General features: G+C 41.9%; 1 protein-coding gene across 1 annotated transcript in view; it reads left to right on the top strand.

Annotated features, from left to right (window-relative positions):
* The window catches only part of NPAS3 (neuronal PAS domain protein 3), a 1,134,041-nt gene that overhangs the window by 1,108,123 nt on the left and 4,093 nt on the right, over nt 1-21,825 (top strand). Inside the window, exons 11-12 of the mRNA XM_006835502.1 lie at nt 17,567-17,714; nt 21,208-21,332. Of these exons, the coding sequence (XP_006835565.1) occupies nt 17,567-17,714; nt 21,208-21,332 (273 nt within the window). The remainder of the gene's footprint in view (nt 1-17,566; nt 17,715-21,207; nt 21,333-21,825) is intronic.

The following is a 21,825-nucleotide window of genomic DNA, read 5'->3' as shown; positions in this document are numbered from 1 at the left end:
ATCAGTTCAAGAATAAGATAGAATTCTAAAACAAAGGAATGGTTAAAAATAAACCACATTAACTATTTAGCTTTTCTTCCTAGAGCTATTGGCACAGTTCCTGGTTGTGTGCATGAAAGACAGGCTTAGTCTGATGAGATAGCTGAGGTTTTGGTCTAAGTCTTATGCTCCAGTTTACAGATAAACTAAAAATACTTGGTAGCGTTTGCTAATTAAACATACCATCTTTATCATTTCCCCCATCACAGGCATCTGTAAATCCATAAATGAACCTGCCTCTAGAATAAGAAAAACAGGGCGTCTCAGATGTAGCCAACTTCAGCAACACTGAGAAGTTGAACAAGGAATCTTGCACCATCTACTTTCCCATTCGGTTAACGTGCTGTTGTGGTTAAGTGCCGGCAACTTGGTTCTGACTCATAGTGATCCTGTATAGGGTTTCCGAGGAGCCGACCTGTGATTCAAGCCGACCTTGCAGTCTAGCGCATTATCCCACAGTGCCACATCAGGATTCCTAGGTTAACATGAGATGTCCCATAGTGCATTGTGTGTCAACAAAAAGAATCACTGAGAATCACATCATCTGTGCTAACATAATGGGTTTGTGAAATTATTCTGGGACTCTAAAAGCACAGGAGTTTTCGTACCCTTTCTTTCACACAGACCAGGACCTCTGTGACTCTTTTGTCTTCAAGTGAATCCTTACAGGAATCACTGAATCCCATGTCATTGATTCTTCAGGCCCAATTAACCAAATCATCATTTCAGCATTTTAAACCATTCCTATTAGTAACTGAGCATCGTTGCCTCTCCATCATCCTCCAGTTGTCTATTGCTCGGGAGGTATCGGCTTTGAGATATCAGTCATGTCTCCCGCCAATTACCTGGATTGTCTGTGTCGATCTTGAATTATGAGAGAGGTTTGAGCACAACCATTTACCACTCTACCCCTGCCTACAGCCAGAAAAACAAAAGGGCAAACTGCAAATGCTAAACCAGACAGAGGTACATGCTTTGCATTTCTCTTTATTCCCATATAATCTAGACTGAAGGAGGAGCCAAATTAGTCTTCAGATATATACATCTCCCTAAGGTTTTCTCTGGATCCAATCAGCAACAACTTTCTAAAACCCTGAAGAGTGGCCAGAAGGCAGCATCCTTTCTCTTTATGGATATGCTCCACCTTGCCCAGAGTCCTGGTGCGGTACTTCAGGATAAGCACTGGACTGCTAACTGAAAAGGTGTGCGGTTCAAATTCACCAGCTGCTCTCAGAGACCTTATACAGGGTCACTAGGAGACTGAATTGACTCAACAGTACTTCACCACATGTACTTTCCCAAATGGTTAAGTCCTCAGCTACTAACCAACAGCTTGGCAGTTTAAACCCACCCAGCTGCTCTGAGGGAGAAAAGACCTAGTGATCTGCTCACGTAAAGCCCCAAGGGGAAGCACTACTCGGTCATATGGGGTTGCTATGAATTGAGTCCTGGTGTGGCACTGTGGGTTAATGCATTGGACTGCAAAGTTGGTTTGAACCTCAAGGTCAGTAGCTCAAGTTCACCAGCCGCTCCTTGGAAAACCTATGTAGGGTTGCTATGGGTCAGAACCAGCTTGACAGCACTTAACAACAACAACAACATGAATTGAATACACCTCATTGGTACCTAGCAACACAACCACACAAGCTTTGCCCCGATGGTGAAACTCTGGAAGGGTGATTTCAGAAAGCGAAAACTTATCGATTGTCCATAGGCTCATAATGTAATTTAAAACTCAGGGCCTCCTTAGCATATCTAGGAGTGTTAAAAACAAAACAACAACAACAACAAAAAAAAAAAAAAAAACCCAGGAACCAAAGTGTTTATATCTTCATCACAAACTTCTCTACTTCCTAATAAAACTTTTATGCAGCTACCTGCAGTAATGCATTCCATGCTGTTTTGCATCAATAACCCCTACACTTCCCTCCTGAAGGCGCCTTATTGCCAAATGCAAGCGGACTGCTTAATGCAGGACTAATTAGTATATCCCCTTCCAGTCTGTGGGCCCTCCATTGTAATTCTTTCCCAGCTCATTTTTTTTCCACAACCCAGCATCAATCAAAGTAAGTGCCCTGCCTGCCTCAGCAACACAAGATGTCCTCCATGCATTTGTCATCTGCCACACAAACAAAGGGGGGATTTAATTGTTGATTTGGGTAGATGCAGCCATTGCTCACAGTAAGGGAAACTGCAAGCGATGGAAGCAGGCAAGGTATGAAGTTTGATGGGTGGGCCAAGTGCAGAAAGCTCAGGGGATTTTCTTTCTTTCCTCTGACCATAGCCTTCCTTCAGGGGGCCAGTCTTCGGCAATATAACAGCATCCTGGTCACTGACTGGACTCTTTCCCAGAACAAATGAATGTTTCCACTGCTTGCATCTGGATATGAAAATTCCAATGAAAGAAAATGCATGTAGCAGCCACCCAGCCAGCCTTTCCCTCAGAAGCCCAGTCAGCCTGCCACATGTGCCTGTCTGAAAATTAAAAAGATGGTCACATGGAGACAAGATAAATCTGGTTGATCATGAAGACGTGAATTAGTATTATTTGATGGTCTTTGTTTTTCAGTGGGTTATTTTGGCAAGTGCTAGTTTAGGCTTTGGTAGCGCAGTGGTTACGAATTGGGCTGTGAACCGCAAGGTCAGCAGTTCGAAACTACCAACTGTTCCACAGGAGAAAGATGAGGCTTTCTGATCCCGTAAAGATTTACAGCCTTGGAAACCCTGTACAGGGTCGCTATGAGTTGGAACCGACTCCACGGCACATAACCACCACCACCAGTTTGGGCTTTACAAATCCAAGAGGACAGAGGTCATCAGGAAGTCCTGACTACCACTGAGGGTTTCTGCTCTACTTGCCAGTCAAAGCATACTGTAGTATTTTTACACAGAGCATACTGGTAAATGATACATATACAGATTCCACTACCTTCGAAAAGATTCTGACTCGTGACAAAATCATGTTTAAAAGTTCATTCATAGTGCACCCATGCATGCACTGCTGGTATCTTGTAACATTTCCAGAAGTAAATTTTGGGCTTGTTCACCCTCATTCAGTATTCTGAAAATATTTCTTCAGACCTTATTTGTACAATAAAGGTATAAGCCTTAGTCAAGAAGTCAGTGGTGGAGTTTCGGTAAATAGAAAATTGAAACAGTGTGTTTGTTCTGGGGCAGAGTCCATGGTAGCTGGGACTTACAATGGTGGAGTCCTTTGTAGCTGATCTGCACCCAGGTACATGGCATCAGAGATGGGCACTTGGGTGGATGACTACACACAAGGTGGCCACAACCCAAGCATGGGCTGGTCCCACAGCAGGCGGGGGCTTTGCTTGGAAACACCTAGGTTCCACAGTGTCAGCCCAGTGTGAAGCTAGGTGACACAGGACAGTGTGGGTACAGGGCCCCAGAGGTCAGTCAGAACTACCTTTTCCAAGCAAGGGATGCACAACCACACTGTACCCATGGCCCTCATGCTTCCCCCACAACATCTGCTCGTACAAGACCTAGAGTAATGACCCACCAGACAACGGGGTGGAATGTGTGCAGCTATAGCATGTGGCTTTGTCTGCCTGAGAGACCACTCAGGCCCAGGGTGCACAGACCCGCACACCTCCTGAAACTTTCCAGGGTGGAAAAAGTGAGTTATTCCTGCACTGCACTGCAGACAAGGGAAGGAATCATGCTATGAGAGGGGCTCTTTAGAAACTCCAGGGTAAGCTGGTGAGGGTAAACTGGTAAGGGAAACACACTTTTGTGTCAACATGCACCAAGGTGAAGACTTAACAGTAAATCCATTAGATGGGACAAAAATTGAAATGGAAGTCAGCAACATGTAAAATATATTGGTATAGCACAGTTAGGAAAATAACATGCAAGAACACATAACGGCAAAGTTGTTGATGTAAAATATAGTAGTCCATGCACCAGCAATATTGGTATCCTCTGGAATTTCATAAAAATACAGAATCTCAGGCCCACCTCAATCTTACTGGATCCAAATCTATAATTAACGACACCACCAAGCTAATAAATATTCCTGTTGAAGTTTCACCCGGCAGGAGGCATGACTGATGTCTCAAAGCTGATACCAACAATAACAACTACATAGTCAGGAGGTAAGTGCCATCGAGTCGATTCCAACCCATAGTGACCCTAGATAAGGTTTCCGAGGAGCGGCTGGTGAGTTTGAACCACCAACCTTGCAGTTCAAACGGCTTTGCAGTCTGCGCATTAGCCCACAGTGCCACACCAGGACTATGCTAGGATTTAAAGCCCTGGTGTGGCGCTGCAGGATAATGCACTGGACCGCAAGGTCAGTTTGAATCACAAGGTCAGCTGTTCAAACCCACCAGCCATGCCTCGGAAACCCTATACAGGGTCAGTATGGGTCAGAACCGACTCGACAGCACTTAACAACAACAACACACTGGGACTTAGAAGACATTATTTTACATGAAGCAAATAGTAAGTACGAATTGAGTAACTATCTTAAAGGTTTTCTTCTCCAACTAGCTAAGTTTTATTAATAATTAAATTGACCAGTTGTTGTCAAGTTGACTATGAATCATGGCAGCCCCATGTTTGTCGAAGTAAAACTGAGCTCCACATGGTTTTAAGGGTTGCGTTTTTGAAGTAGATCTCCAAGCTTACTTTCAAGGAACCTCTGTGTGCACTCAAACCTTCAACCTTTCTATGAGTAGATGAACACTTGAACCTTTTGCACCGCCCATAGACTTCAGTCCTGGTGTGATGCTGTAGGATAAGCACTGGACCTCAACATGGGTGGTTCAAACCCACTAGCCATCCCTATACAGGAAACTCTATCCTAGGTGACTAAGAGTCAGAACATAAGGCACCTAACAACAGACTCCAATAGTAAAATAGCAATGGTGACTTGGCTATAAGATTATCTCCATCAATCTAAATGAGTGTGTCTTGACTTGGTAAAGAGGTTGATTTGTTTACAAAGACTTAAAGCTTTGGTTATCAATGGAGAAAGACAATAGTTAAATAGTTAATATCCTATTTATAAGCAAAAGTGAACTGTGGGTTTTTCTCCCCGTGAGTATTTTCTTACGTGTACTTGATTGTATGTGTGAATATGAGCAATGGTATGTTTCCTGTTCAAATTCACCTAATATTTGTAAGTACTTACCATTATGTAGTGGTTACGAATCGGGCTGCGAACCTTAAGGTCAGCGGTTCTAAACTACCAGCCGCTCCGCGGGAGAAAGATGAGGCTTTCTACTCCCGTAAAGATTTACACCCTTGGAAACCCTGTACAGGATCGCTATGGGTCGGAACCGACTCGACGGCACTTAACAACAACAACAACAACATTTATAAAACCCTGTGGTATTGCTTTGAAGGTTCAAAATCAATGAAAATATCATCTCCACCTTCCAGGACCTTACAGACTATGAAAACAGTTAATTCTGGAAAGGTGGCATAAAATGAGAACTACTACTATATAACAGTATAAACAAAGCACAGAAGCCCCAGATGGGTGAAAACCAAGGGGTGAGCAGAGGAAAAACAATCAAGGTGGCAAATCATTGGTTTTTGAAACAGGATGACAAGAAGGGAGGAGATATGGAGGCATGTAAAGGACATTCCAGGCTTGGAAGAAGGATATGGAATACAAAAACACATCATGGTTTCTCTCTCCCCAGGGAGGGAGTAAATTAGAACTGTGATGTGACTGAAATATTCTAATACAATTCTAACATAGATTCCAAGACTTTTCCTTATTACTAGATCAATTAATTGGTACTTTTCTTATAGTAAAAAAAAATTTTCCTGAAAACATTTAATGACACCCTGATTATCTTTCAAACTTTTTTTTTTAACCCAAATCAGCAACATAGTACTTAATTTGCGTATATCCCAGCCCTCCCCACTAAATATGGAATTAACTAACAAAAGCTGTTTAAACATCTTCATGAACTTCCCATATCCTTTCTGGCTTCCTAGACTTTTCAGTGGGACAGATCAGTTAGAATGTGTCTGTTTGCAGTAACAGAAAATCCAAGTAGAAATAGCTTATATCTTCTTTTCAATTCTCTTAACTTTCTCTTCATGACCAAAAATCAGTTATATCATCACCTCAAACCATCAAGTTCTTACAAGGCAATTTTCAAAGTCAGGAAAGCGTCAGATTATTTTTTGTGATCATTTATTAAAGCTAAGAAAATGTTCCCAGAATCCCAGGAACCCAGGAGGGCGAAGCCCCCTTGAGTCTCCTTATCATGCATGTCATCTATCTATTGCAGTCCCAGCCTCAGACACATACTGGCAAGAGAATGGAATCACCTTACTTGTTTAAACAATCAAGATTTGGGGCCTTGGGGCTTAGGAGGAGATCAAACATGAAACCTAAAATAGAGCTCTATTTTCCAGAAGGAAGTGGCCGAGTAGCTGTTGAACAGACAACAAGAAAATCTGTATTTTCATAAGAAACTGTTTGGTTTTCTAAACATCTATATGACAGATGAAGTCCTGGTGTGGCACTGTAGGATAAGCAGTGGACTACTAACCACAAAGTTAGCCGTTTAAACCCAACAGCCTCTCCTTGGAGATTCTATACAGGGTCGCTATGAGTTGGAACCAACTCGATGGCACTTAACAACACATAATATATGAGCAAATTCAATTTGGCTTGGCTCTTTTAAATATACAACAGCAACAACAACATACTTAACTATTTACATACTTATTTTTATAGATGTTTAGACTTCATGAAATAACTGTATTCAAAGCCACCGGACCCACCAGAGACATAAAATAAATCTGAGTTTTCCCTACATCCTAATTGCCTTAACTTCCCAATACTTTATTCCTCACAATTCCCAAAGAAAGATGAATTCACCGGGCTTAATTCAACCACCTGTGCTGTCATAGACTTTGTTGTTATTGTTAAGTGCCATCGAGTTGGTTTTGATTCATAGTGACCTCTATTTAGGGTTTCCGAAGACCAGCTGGTGGGTTTGAACCTCCAACCTTGAGGTTAGCAGTCCAGTGCTGATCCTATAGTGCCAGACCATAAACCTACATACCACATCGACCTACAAGCCACATTCATTGTTATTCAAAGATAAGTAGTAGTTAACCTCTACTTTCAGAGTAAAGAAAACTCTTCTGAAAACCTCCCTCCTACAGTAGGAAGATTGCCCCATTGAATCTCATTGAATGTGTTTCATCATATTCCAAACTGATAATCACTGGCAAAGAAATGGCAATACCAGGACTAATTAAAACTAATAATATGACAGCAGGTCCACAGATTTTGTTCACTGGGCTATCACCCCAGTGCTTGTATAGAGTACACATTCAAAATATATTTACTGAATGAATGAATGAACCCACCATTCCCCTCATTTCCCAGCCATAGATCTTTCTTGATGCCATTCTCAGTTGCTCACTGCTTCTCTTTTGTTGTTAAGTGCCAGCGAATTGGTTCCAACTCATAGTTAATTCCAACTCATAGCGACCCTGTGTGTTGCTGTTAAGTGCCATAGAGTGGGTTCTAACTAACAGTGATCCTGTACTAGTTCTCCAAGGAGTGACTGAGTTTGAACCACTGCAGTAACCTTGTCATTCAAACTGACCTTGCGGTCCAGCTCCTTGTCCACAGCACCACACCAGGACCCCGCTTCTCTTTTACAGAACAAATATACACGTATGTACACATGCACTCAGGCACACAAAGTGTAAATACTCTGCCCTTAACTGTTTTTGAGTATGAGTGTTAGTATGAATGATACTAAAACTCCTTATTGTTATTGTTAATTGCCATCACGTCTGTTCCAACTCACAAGGCCCCTGCATAGGGATTCCAAGGAGCAGCTGCTGGGTTTAAACCACCGACCTTGTGATTAGCAGCCCAGTGTGGCTCCAACAGCACCACACAAGGACTCCAAAACTCCCCTAGTTAGGCTGAAAACAGTTTGCAAAAACTCTTGAGAGCTGGATGTCACTCGAGCAGCCATTCCTGTGATTCTTGGTGTCCCAGAACACAACACCATCAGTATTTAAAAGCCTTGTTCTCCAGACTAGTACATTATCAGGAAGAGAAGGAAAATTTATTTCTTAAACTTAACAAATTGACATGTTCTAAATCAATGAAAAGTTTTCTGCGTGATTCAATATTAACAGTTAATAAAAATCTATCAATTGACAGTGGTGTAGGGAAAAACCTCTTCTGAGGTTATAAATCACACAGATAGCAATTCAAGCAGGGCCCGTCATTAGTGTATTAGGGGGAAAATCCATAGATGATACATAGTCATTCACAGAACATCCACAAGTCTCCTGTCCTTAAGCTTATAACTCACAGCTAGTATCAAATATCATTAAACTTTACCAAATGTTGCTTAGCACATAGATTTACACACACACACACACACACAAACCTAAAAACCAATTTGTGGATGCCTGCTATTTAAGACACCCAGTTCACTAATTACAAAATCTATAGGCAAGCCTGCACAGCATCAAAGGCTCAGCTGATCCTATGAGCTGTTCTAAATGAACAACTGTCTCTATTTCAAGTAAATAAACAACTTAATGCAGTTTCTGGCTGTAATACTGTTTCTCCTGTGGGTTTTGAAAATGACCTTTCTGTAAGCATCAAGGACTATAACTTTTTCGATAAAGAAACTTATTCTCGCTTTAAGTCTATGTCAGATTCATTCCCCTGTAGCCCACAGTTTTCAAAAGCAGAGCGAAGAGTAATCCAGAATTGTTTTTTAAAAATCCTGTTTCCAGAATGAAGTTCCCTGTCAGCCTGCCTTGGGCCTTAGGTGGAGAAGTAGAGATTAAAGAGTCAGTATTCTTTTTCATGTTTCATCTGCTAGTTTTGTGAATGTAGAAGGAGAACCAGTGGCTACAGCTAAGCACCCAGCTGTGGTATTAAGTAGAAAGTGTGATTCTCGCATACCCCCCCCCTTACTTACACACACACACACACACACACACACACACACACCACTTTGGTGAATTCAAGAATCACTTTTGGGTTTCTAGCAGAAGGCACCCGCTCTCCACCTGTTCTCTGCAGCCACTGAGGAAGGTAGCTCAAGGAGGGGGTGGAGGATGCTGCAGATGTGGTCCTCATATCGCCATGAAGATAATGAAGCTCTTTGTTCAGCTGTGTGAATGTCAAGTGTGAAATCTCCGATGATCTCACCATTTCCTATTTATTCTATACTTACCTGAATACACCAAGTATTGCGGCTTTTCAATGCATATGCAAGCCACTAAAACGCCCTTTTGTGAGACACTTTGCTAAAAGACCGCTTTTGATATGTGTTCTTCATCTCCTCTTCAAGCTAAATTAGACTGCTTCCTGCTTTTTAAGACACAACTCACTATTTAGAATCCTTGGCTTTGATTTTGTAGAACAGCCTAACAGGAAGACACCATGTTCTCTTTTTTCTCCATATTTCTGAAGGCAAGCTTGTACTGATTTGTTTTGATTCACTAACAGAATCATCTCCCCGTCACAGACACTGACTTCCTTTATATCCTTTCAGTCATCAGTCTATTCCTATAGACAAAGTTTTCCCAAGGAAAACTGAAATCCCTCTGTTGGGGACTGTGTGCAGAGCCATGGATGTGTGCTTCAGCAAAGAAAAACAAAACTTTAATCAGATTTCAGAGTAGTTATTCTGTATGAGCCACACATCTCTTGTATGCCAACGACCAAGCTCAAACCAAGAGACTAGGTAGCATTTTAAAAAAGAAATTCAATAAAACTTGGCATCTAGAATTTTAGGGGAGGAGCATGTATCTGATATAAAGGTCACTTGTTCTAAAATGTAAGCGCTCTATAATTTTCTCTTGATTGCATCATATGTACAGCTCCCTTCATAGTCAGGGGTGGGTACTATTTTCACTCTTAGAGGCAAAAGGACACTTTGCGTATGGGTTCAAATCGTCAGGCATGAACGCTTGGAACAGTTCAACTAGGAGGATTTAAGTCTGTTTCTAGACCGATTAGTCAAAAAGTATTGCTACTAGGGTTCCTGTTATACAAACACAGGTTTGTTTCAAACAAATCATGTTAAAATGTATCTGTGATCAGCGGGGAGTCCTGGTGTGGCACTGTGGGATAAAGCATTGGACTACAAGTTTCCTTTGAACTGTAAGGTCGGTGGTTCAAACTCACCAACCGCTCCTTGGAAATGCTACATAGGGTTGCTAGGAGTCTGAACTGACTGGGAGACACTTAGCAACAACAACTTGATCAGTGATAGGCTGCAGGCAAATTCTCACAGTAATACACTTGTCTTCGTCTTGTTAGGGTACCCTTCTTAAAAACAATCCAAACATATCAGTGACTTCTTAGGGAATTTGCTGGGCCAGTTCAATTCAAGGCAGAGAGGTCTGCTCAGAAGGTTTTTGGGGATACCAAAGGAGTCCTGGTGTGGCACTGTGGGTTAATGCGCCAGACTGCAAAGCCATTTGAACTGCAAGGTCGGTGGTTCAAGCTCACCAGCTGTTCCTCAGAAACCCTATACAGGGTCGCTATGGGTTGGCATCAACTCGACAGTACTTAACAACAACATAGGAATAATTACAGGAATAACTTCGATAGATTTTCTCAAAGGACACGGGGAGATTATGGTAGCTTATTAGGAAAAAGTTTTAAGAAAACTGAAAACTGTATTGATGAGAAAAAGGCCAGGAAAGTTGACCAAGGAAATTTTTTTTTTTCCATTCACAATTAATGTACCTGCTTCTACTTTGAGAGCAACATGGGCTGTCCTTCAAGAATTTCATGGGACAACCTCATCCTATTTACCTCCTTCAGCCCTGATCTTGCCCCTTGGGACTTCTTTTTGTTCCCAAAACTCAAAGAATGTTTAAAAAGAACACAATTTGATGCGCAAATTGTGCTTTTGATGTGGTGTAAATTGAAGAGCACAGAATACTTCAGGGAAGGCTTAAAGATGGCAGGCCTTCCTAATGTTTCTTGTGTGGTTCTGTAACCATACTCCTTGACTCACCCTCACCTGACTGTATTTTTCTCACTGATAGGATGTCACCTCTGTTCTCTCAGGAGCACAGTTTGTAAGTCTTAAGGCCCCTTTAGTTTGGGGATGGAGGGTGCTAGTGACAGTTCTTGATTTTCCTGAGAGCAATACCAACCCAAAGCAATAGTTACAGCCTGTGCTTCAGAGTGGAAACGAATATGTCGTCAAGTTGTAGCAGAGACCTTCACATTATGTCTGGAGTCATTCAAGATTATAAAGTGAACCCATCAAAAGAAAACCAAAATTGTCCTGCCTTTGCCTTCACATTTGCTCTGTATAAATCTAAGAAAATGCCATGTCACTATTTTCAGATGCTTAAATAAAAGCTAAATGCTTTAGTAATCATTAGTGTGACTTTAAAACTGAATTTTAGAAATGGAATATGATCAGCGACCTCAGTGAGGGGCACACAGTCTATTCTACACAAAAATTTGGGGGTGCAGAAAGTAGACTTTGGGATACACTTAAGAAAAGATGCTTAACTGTATTTACAAGTACTCTGACCATATCATGGGCATGAGATTTAAAGTATGGTCCACATATATATTTCCTCCCCCTCTGCTGCCTTCCCATTCTAGTTTCCATTTACTCCTGGGTTCACTGACTTGATGAGAATCTGTTTTCAAGGGACAAATAAGTATATTTACAGACTTCCTTATCAAATAGCTTATATTGTACCTCTTTTATGTTATCGCTACAAAACGGAATTTGATCAAATAGACTGTAACAAATTTTCACTCATTTCTCTCTACCTAAAGCTAAAAGTTGAAAATAAAAACAACAGCCACTGGATTAAAGAGAACCGAAAAAGTTTGTGTTTTTCAAGTTCTCTAATTTATTACAAACTGAAAATCTCTTTCCAACTGGCACCAAGGTGGCTTTTCTTCTTGAGCTGATTAGGACCACATGAGCTCAGGAAAAGCTGTCAGATCCTGCCTCGGGCGCAGCTGGAATGATCCAACTGATTTGCCAGTATGATTTTTTTTTTTTTTCCTAAAGAAAGAAGCTTCATCCCAAAGTCATAAATTTATATTCTGGAGCCCTAAGCAAAAATTACTCTTTGTTCATTTTAAAGGAAGTAAAATTCAGTCATGACTTTTTTTATGCAAACTTCTGAAAAATGGAAGCAACTGAGGCAAAATCCTGGTCAACATTTCACCCTGGAGTAGGCACTAACTCGGCGCCTTATCTATAGTTTCCCAGTTTTACCACTGACACATGGGGCTCTCATTCAGAAAACACTAATCCCAGTGTAGCCATGATCTAAGACCAAGATCTAAGACCACACTAGGATGTTCACCATTGAAAGATTCTGATTGTTAGACTGGCCCTTGGCAAAACTATGGATTAGATCAAACTTGTGTCTTCCACTGACCATGGTGGGCCCCTGCTTTTTCAGTGTCAACCATGGTAAATGGAGGGTTCTGTAATAGCTCCTGATTCTCTAGGAGTTCTTCTTCCGTGGTTCCATTCCTCATTCATCCTTTTAAAACTAGCCCCTCACATCAAAACTTACCTGCCCTGCTTCTCTTTCATGTAAGTCAACTCTCCTTGCTAGATGACCACCAGCCTGCATCATAAAAGCTGTTAATGTGGTGTCCTGGTGTGGTGTTGCGGGTTAATGTGCTGGACTGCATGGTTGGTTTGAACCTCAAGGTCGGCGGTTCAAACTCAAAAACCCTATGCAACATTGCTGTGAGTCAGAACCGACTCAACAGCACTTAACAACAACAACAAAATACTGGAGTCTTGGTGTGGCACTGTTGGTTAATGAGCTGGACTGCAAATCCAGTTTGAACCACAAGGTCGGCTGTTCTAGCTCACTAGCAGCTCCTTAGAAACCCCAGAAACCCTATACAGAGTCATTAGGGGTTGGAACTGACTCCACAGCACTTAACAACAAACAAATTACTACTTGTTTTGTCCTTCTTTTAAAAGAAGCAGATATATTTGGTATTGTTTTAAGTCAAAGAGATGATACTACAATGTATTTTTTTTTTTAGCAAATAAGCCTTCAGCCCTCTTCATTGCACACACCTGAATACCACCAGGGAGGCAAATGTTTTGCAGGAGATCCATTTTATTTTTTTAAGTGAGAGAAAGGGTATTATTGGAATAGGGGGAGGATTCTGAAACTTCAAAGACAACTTTACAATTCCTTTCTCACTTTGGCCCGGTCTAACGAATCAGGCTGTGAACCGCAAGGTCAGCAGTTCAAAACTACCAGCTGCTCCGTGGGAGAAAAATGAGGCTTTCTGCTCCCGTAAAGATTTACAGCCTCGGAAACCCTGTTCAGGGTCACTATGGGTTGGAACCGACTTGACAGTACTTAACAACAACCCTCTGTATGGAGTCCTGGGTGTGGCACTGCGGTTAATGCGCTGGACTGCCAAGTTGGCTTGAACCACAAGGTTGGCAGTTCAAGCTCACCAGCTGCTCCTTGGAAACCCTATACAGGGTCGTCATTGGGTCGGAACCAACTCGTTGGCACTTGACAACAACAACAACCCTTTGTATTTAAGGAGCTATGTAGTGTAGTGGTTATGTTATGCCCAGAATTCAGGGTCCCCAAAGACCACCCAGGAGCCGTGTACCGATGCAAATACATAAGGGTTGTTTAATCAAGCTCGAGCCAGGTCTCTAGCCTTATCCGACATTTCGGAATAGGGAAAGAGCCCCGAATTCATTGTCTGCAGGGTTTTTATAGAATTTTCAAACAGCTCAGGTTTCTCAGCTTTACAATCTTTGGATTGGTTAACAATTGGCAAACTATGAGATGTTACAGTTTAATTGGTCAGGACTGGTGGTCTTTGTTCTTAGGCTAAGGTAAAGGAAAACATCTGGCCTCTGGCCTTGAGCTGCCTGGCTATTTATACATATATCATATTCTTGGAGCTAGAGTACGTGTTCAGGCTAATGTACAGAATGGAGATTGACCTTGCCTCTGGAGGGAACTAATAACTGAGGCCTTGTCTATTTAAAATGCTTTCCTGAGCCTGACTAGAGTTTAGTCAAGCAGTTTCTAGGTAGGCAAAATCAGTTTGGTCCTTACAGTTACGAATTGGACTGCTAACCTCAAGGTCAGCAGTTCAAAACTACCATTGGTTCTGTGGGAAAGATGAGGCTTTCTGCTCCCATAAAAATTTACAGCCTCGGAAACACAATATAGGATTGCTATGGGTCAGAACCGACTCGACAGCACTTAACAACAACAAACCCTTTGTACTGGACTTCTGGTGTGGCACTGTGGATCAGCACTGGACTGTGAACCACAAGGTAGGCAGTTCAAACCCACCAACTGCTCCTTGGAAACCTATGAAGGGTCGCTATGAGTAGCATCTGACTCGACAGCACATAACAATAACAACCCTTTGTTTTGGAATCCTGGTGTGGCACTGTGGGATAATGCACTGGACCGCAAGGTTGGTTTGAGCCACAAGGATGGTGGCTTCAAATTCACCAGCTGCTCCTTGGAAATGCTATATAGGGTCGCTATGAGTCGGAAGCGACTCAACAGCACTTAATAACAACAACCCTTTATATTCTGGGGTGGGTTTTTTTTTTTTGTGTGTGTGTGTGTGTGTATGTGGTCGGCTTTGGGTCCAAGTCCAGTCCAGGATACCAACTAGGCTGATACGACCTTTCATCCTACTGTTTTCGTCATGAGATTCTAAAGGGGCTCCCTATTCTATTTACCTTTATTGACAATATTAGAATTATGTCTACTCCTCGCTTACCAACCATGTTTTTATCTGACATCTCACATTTAGACAGCTTTGGAAAAAACCTCAAGCAGCTCTGACGGTTCAGGTCTCACATAGGCCTGAGACTGAGTCCAGGGTGCCCTCCATGGACCACCTCAAATGATATCCCAGACACCCTGCTGATGACCAGGTCACACAAAGGACACCTGCTCCCTTTCTTCAGTGACATCTTTATTCAACCATGGAAAGCATGGGGAGACAGCAGGGTGACATGAGGTCACAGGTTGGCAGGAGGAGGTAGGGTGGGAGCCTTAAGGTACCAGGGGAGGTCAGTGTCGGCTGTATGGCTGGGTGGATGAAGGATGGGCAGGCTCCCCACCCAGTGAGGTGGGAGGAGGTGGACAAGTTGGGGCAGCAGGAGGTAGTGGAAAACAACAGCCAACTTTCACCATCATCCCCAACCCCCATGTGCTCCAAAGTGGTAAGGAAGGAGTTCCTACCCAGAGGAAGCCCATCCTGAAGACATGCCAGGGGTGCCCAAAGGTTGTGAATGATTGCTGATGATGGAGCACAGCCCCCCAAATCTCACATAACGACCTGATCTTTGGAGCTTAATCATGTGAATGAGTGAGGACTGGGTGTATTTGAAATCCTTCCTTATCCCATATTCAAACCCTCTGTGGTCGGGATGATTCTAACTCATAGTGCCCTTAGGGTAGTGTAGAACTGCCTTCATATGGTTTCCAAGACTGACTCTATGCAACTAGATTGCCATATCTTTCTCCCTCCCAATAGCTGATGGGTTCAAACCACAAACTTTTCAATTAGCTCTCCAATACTTAACCCACTGTACCATAAGGCTCCTCTAGTTATAATGTAGATAGAATTAAGCCACCAAGCACTGATTGGGTACTGTGCGTTTACTCTGCGAAAACAGCGGACGGAAGTACATAATCCATCTTTCCTCTGTTAATAGTTAGCCAGGTTGAGAGACTTTCAATACAAGCATATCTTGTAGCATGCAACAATGGTTTAACAGAAGAGCTAAAGCATAGTAAGTACTTACTGCTTTCAGCTTCACCACACAGTTTTGTAGCCTGGGAAGCCATGCATGTAGAATGGTTGAACTTACAATTGCCTACAAAATGCCATCGTAATGCTACCTGCAGCGCCTCCCCACCAATAGATGACAGTTCAGGCCTTAAAGATACCCCAAACTATTAGGAATAGTTTCAAAATACAACTTGTCACCGTTTGAAATAGTCATCAAAAGAATGCTTTCCCAAGCAACACTTAAGGCTAACTATTACATTTACAACCATCGATTCAGGGTGTTGTGACAAAAAGGGAGATATAGCTTGTATCTGTTTGTGGATATAGTTTGTGGAGGTCTGATTTTTTTTAATCACAGTTGAAGCCATAAAGGGTGGCCCAAGACACGATGGGAAGTCTCTCAAACACTGCATTTTGCCAAAGTGACTTCTTCCCTTTACCCATACACTACACCCCCCTCAAAAAAATCAAAATGTACTTCATGAAACTATTGTATATGAAGCACTTATTAGCCATAATTAAATGGACAATATGAATTTACTACGTCTTTAGGACTCTGGCTTGTTCTGCTTTAGAGCAAGATGATTAATGCAAATACATATTACTTGAGATAACCATTTAGCAGCTAATTTAGCCAAATTTATTACAGCAGTTAGAGGTTTTTCATTTTAGCAGACGGAGACAAGGACATGCCAAAAGTAGGCAGTGTAGATGAGTGCACACTGCCCTCTAGTGGCCATCCAGCCTGTGAGCTTCGGGGGTGCGCTGAAGTACTAACAGCAGGGTGTGAACGTTTCCTGCATCCTTTTAAGCCATTCCCTTCCAGAGCACTTTACTTGAGGAGATGATTTATACCACATTCCCCATTTACTAGATCAGGAGTACCCAGATACAAATCAAATCCAGTTCAACTTGGCAAGATTTGGGTTAAAGTATCATTTTTAACAACTGCATTTTAAAGTTCTCTTTCGGTGGGTATTTAATGGCACCGTTCCACATTACTGATTGTTTTTACTTGTTCCTTCATTTTGGGCCATATTTCAGAGTCTATGCGAAGCTGTCACTCTGGCTCAAGCCAAGTCAATTCTGTGCCCCCCTTAGGACACTTTTCTTTCTCTGTTGAGAAATTTATTTTGTTCCAGCATTCCACAAAGTCTCACCCGAATTTCCCCCTACGGACCGACGGAAATTTAGCTCGTCCTGGGACTATAAATTCTGAGACAGATTCAAAAGGAACGGATATATAAGTATGCGGGTTGATATGGCCGGCTCTGATGTAAAATAATCAAAGACAGAGGGTAACGAACGCATCTATCTTCAGAACCATCCAAATAGCCAGAATTTCAAAGAAGTCTACCTTGTAGCTATGATTAAATCACATATGAATGTGCTTTTCTTACCATTTGACGTTACACCCACTGACGGTCTCCACACCGCATTAGGTGTTCTGTGAGCCAAACAGAATTGTAGTCCTTTCACACCATTGCTGCGCAAACCGAAATAAAGTCTTGCTACTAATGGTTGTAACCCTCGCTCCAGAGCTGACGCTCTACTGAGTTGTTGATTTTATTGGTCCTACTAATGGTGTTCTGCATTAGGCATATCAAGGGGCACCTGTGGCTTGGCTATAGGCCCTCCCATCTCTTTACTTGAGGGTTTGCTGAGATGAAATTCATCTGGTCCCAATCTGAAAACACAATGTCTTTCTTTTGTTTTCTTTCCATCCCCCAGTGCTGAATAAGGGTCAGTGTGTGACGAAGTATTACCGTTGGATGCAGAAGAATGGAGGATATATTTGGATACAATCTAGTGCCACAATAGCTATTAATGCCAAGAACGCAAATGAGAAGAATATCATCTGGGTGAATTATCTACTTAGGTATACTTTCTAATCCTTTCATTTCATATTATACATTTATAAACTACACAGCCCAATGGTTCATAGTAAACATGTACTGAGTGTTGCCTGTTGACAGTATCTTGTATGGAATATATGGAATGCATGGAAAATTCCCGCTTTAAACAAACAAAAAATTTTTTTCACTTGGCACAAAAGAAATGTGAGAAGATCAAAGCTGAGTTAGAAGGGAATTCCAGGGCAGATTTGCTAACTTTTCAGTAATTCTTGATAAACATTTGGGCAGCTCTCAAGAAGGGGTTTTGGTTTCCTCACAAATGTACAGGCCTCCCCCCCACAAAAAATAAAAAGAATACAGGAATACAGACTTTTGCCTACAGCTCAAACATTCACGAATTCACTTCATTATCCTCACCACATATACACATCACCCACTCTCAGTCTTGTGAAAAGTAGACAAAAAGGCAAAGAGAAGTAGTAGCAGGCAGGGTACATTGTATTTCTCTTCATCCCCTAGCCCTTGAAGCCCTCAGCTACTACACAGGGTTTGAGTTGAGTGAGCATTAAAGCATTGGTAGACAAAGTGGAAAAAAGTTCCTTTGCCAGTATCAAGACAGCATCAGTATAAAATACAGTGGCAGTTCTCTTTTGTCTAATGCTCTATGATCTCAGGCAAGTTTTAATGCTGTTTTTATTGTATCCTCAAATTCAGATCCATAAATGAAGCTAAGTTCTAATGCTGCCTAAAGTCTGATATGAGACATTATTTCTTTCTGCTTCCCTATCTATGAGGGGACTTTAAAAAGTTCATAGGGAAAAAAAATTCTATTATCTTTTCATTCCATTTTTTCCATGAACTTTTTGAAGCCCACTCATGCTGTCTTCCTTTGAACTCAAACAAAGCAAACAGACTGTATGGTCTGAGTTTGGGGGCAAGCTTTCCAGAAAGTTCTTTACCAATCTGTCACAGTGTTCAACCTGGTTCCCTCCCACCTCTGTCATTTCAGGCCTTGAAGTCTCATGGCCTAAAGCCACCAAGCAAGGCCTGAGTCGGAAAACCAATAGGTTTTATGAATGGAAGTCGTTGCCCTTGGCTGATAATCTAGACAGGGAATACCTGAGCCCCATTTTTCTTTGAGACAGCCAAATGGAGCTGAGATGCTAACAAGCATGGCTCATCAGCACACTGGCCCTTCAGAGTGTATTCATGTACTTTGGTGATGACTTGAAGGCATGAGTGTGCTTTGCTACCAATAGCATATCAATCAGACACTAATGATTATTGTTCTAGAGAGGGCTTTAATGTGCACCACTTACAAGAGTCTTCATTTATCTATTCTTTTTCCGTTTTTGACCTCTTAACACTCTACATTAATTCTCTCTAAAGGTAAAAAAAAAAAAAAGTATGTATTTAATGTGACTTCCTCTAAGGCTTGATTCGCATGCAATGTATCCCTTGTATTTGTGATATATGCAAGATGGGTTCTGCTATCAGGGAATACTTTTACATAGCATCTTAGGAACCACCAACCATATATAATGTAGAAGGTTATAAAAACTCACATCACATATAGAAAATAGAATAAGTCATTGTGTCACTGACATTCTTTTGCTAGGCAAATATGGTAGCTGTGCCAGGTAGACCCATGGCTAACAGTGACTTCCCATGCTCACAGTGAAACCCAGAATGCTGAAGTCATCTATTTGGGTCTTAGCCAACAGCTCAAGTTTCACCTTATTTTACTATTCTGGGAGATTTCTTCTTATCTATTTACTATTGCCTCATCAGCCCTGTCACTTCTTACTCTACCCTGAAAGAAAGGGAATGAGAAAGGTTACAAAGTCAGTCCAGGCTACTTTAGATCAAAACTGCTGAGTAAATGGTACTAGCTCGTCAGTGGTTGGTGATTTTATTTCACCTATTTCCACAGAGATAGGAAGGAAGCCGTTTGGGTAACAAAAAACAGTCTTTAGACTCACTAGCCACAATCACAGATGTGGAAGATCTGTCCCAGCTGACCTAAAGAGTCACACAAGTCAATGACATAAGACTGTAATATGGCTGATAAGTGACCAGTGTCTTCACACCCACCCATGGCATCTGGACCAATCAGAGATTTACTAGAGGAAATGCCAACCCTGCCACTCATTGGCCATCACTTTTATAGACTAGAAACATTTATTTTTCTTGCTCATATTCTTGTCCTTTGTTCTTCCCTGAGCAGAACTCTCATGTTCCATTTCCTTCTGAGAATTCCTCATGTCTGGGCTCCTATTCTATAATGTCTGCGCCTTCAGTCTCCTTTGCATTTCCTAGCAGTGTTTGATAGTGTTAAAGACACTCCCAGTATTTGAAGGTTATAGAAGTACTAATCCCACCTTCCCACCATTAGTCTCCTGATTATCTAGAGAACTTTGCTGCTGAAGATAATTTCCAGTAAGGAGTGAATGCCTGACAATCCATTTTAGTGATTAACCCTTCCAAAGACATTTGTAATTGTGGAGTCTAAAACAATGACATTCTAATATAGAAATTTCATGGAGATTAGCAAATAAATCAGTAATCAACTATTGTAAATCTCTGCTTGGCTGACCATCATGGAAGGATGGAAGGGACATTTTCAATTGTGAGGCAAAGAGTTTTCCTTGGGCTTTCAGGTTATATCAAATAGAGACCAGATCACTACCCTCATACATTGGGCTGTTCTTGCAGTGGCATTTCCAGATTGTTAAATTTACCAAACTTCTTCTCTTTGCCAGAAGACACTGGTTTCTGAATTTAAAATGGGAAAAAAAATTCAGCACACTTGTGCAAATGGGGTTAGCTCCATTCAGTTAGGGCCTCTTCTCTTTCACACTGGGACTCTCCCCACTGCAATCAGTTTCCCAGCTAACAAGCCACAGGTGTACACCACATGAGCAGATGAAAATATGATTGTAATGGGTGTGTTGACAGTTCAGTAGCCATAATACATGCATCCCAAAGTGCACCTGTGCATCTGTCATATAGTTAGACACTTAGGACTGTGGGTCTCCCTCCCCCAGTAGATTTACAGCCAGTTGAACAGCTGAGAAACAACATCAAGAAGACAAGATAGGGATAGTGGGGCAATGGACTCATTAGGAGCCCAAGAGAAGACAGGGATCCCCAGGTGGTATGGGAATGAATTGTTAAGAGTACTTCTCAGCCTCCCTTCCCCTCAGGTGTTATACTAGGAGGAATGTCAAGCAGCATAGTTCTCTAGCCCCCAATGGTATCTGATTACTTAAAAGCTTTTTAGTGGCTTTCATGTAGCATTTGGGTATTCAATCATTGTATCATGGTGCACCTGTACCATGGCCTAGGCAATCCAAGCTTCTGTGAAAGTCCCTTGACATGCCGAGAAATGTTTTCCATTTAGTTCTTGCTCTCAACTCCAGAAGTTTGGGTTAAGGAAGTAGGGGAAGGTGACCAAAAGTAAGTCATGAAGAATGGGTGTGTGCACTCCTGATGAATGCTTCCCTGCCCCCACAGTAATCCTGAGTACAAGGACACACCGATGGACATTGCACAGCTTCCTCATCTACCCGAGAAAACCTCCGAATCCTCAGAAACCTCTGACTCTGAGTCAGACTCAAAAGACACCTCAGGTATTACAGGTATTACTTCTTCTCCATGTTCTGCAATTATGACTTGCCTTTCCAAACACAAGGGGTAGTCATCATCCATCTTCAAAAGCAAAACAACTGATCACATTTTATATACAGGCAGTCCTGGGGTTCCAAACAAGATGTGTTCCTTGTCTAAAAATTTGGAGGTCGATTGGAACAGCTCCGTATGGTTCTTATTTAGCCTTATTTTATTTTAATAAAGGAGCCCTGGTAGTGCAGTGGATTAAGCATTGAGCTGCCAACTTCTAGGTTGGTGGTTTCAACAAGCCCACCAGCTGCTCTGTGGAAGAAAGATGAGACCGTCTGCTCCTGTAAAGATTTACAGTCTCGGAAACCCCTTTGGAGCAGTTCTACTCTGTCCTGTCGGGTCACTAATGAGTCAGAATTGTCTTGATAGCAGTGGGGGGTTGTTGTAAGAAAAGGCTAGAAGCCTTTTCAATTAGTTAAAAGCTGCTCATGTAGCAAGTGAAGGTGCTTTTGA

Source organism: Chrysochloris asiatica, unplaced genomic scaffold (genome assembly GCF_000296735.1).
Source record: "Chrysochloris asiatica unplaced genomic scaffold, ChrAsi1.0 scaffold00017, whole genome shotgun sequence".
Classification (NCBI taxonomy): Eukaryota; Metazoa; Chordata; class Mammalia; order Afrosoricida; family Chrysochloridae; genus Chrysochloris; species Chrysochloris asiatica.
Note: the sequence above shows the minus strand (reverse complement) of the source record. Positions and strands in the feature narration are given on the sequence as shown.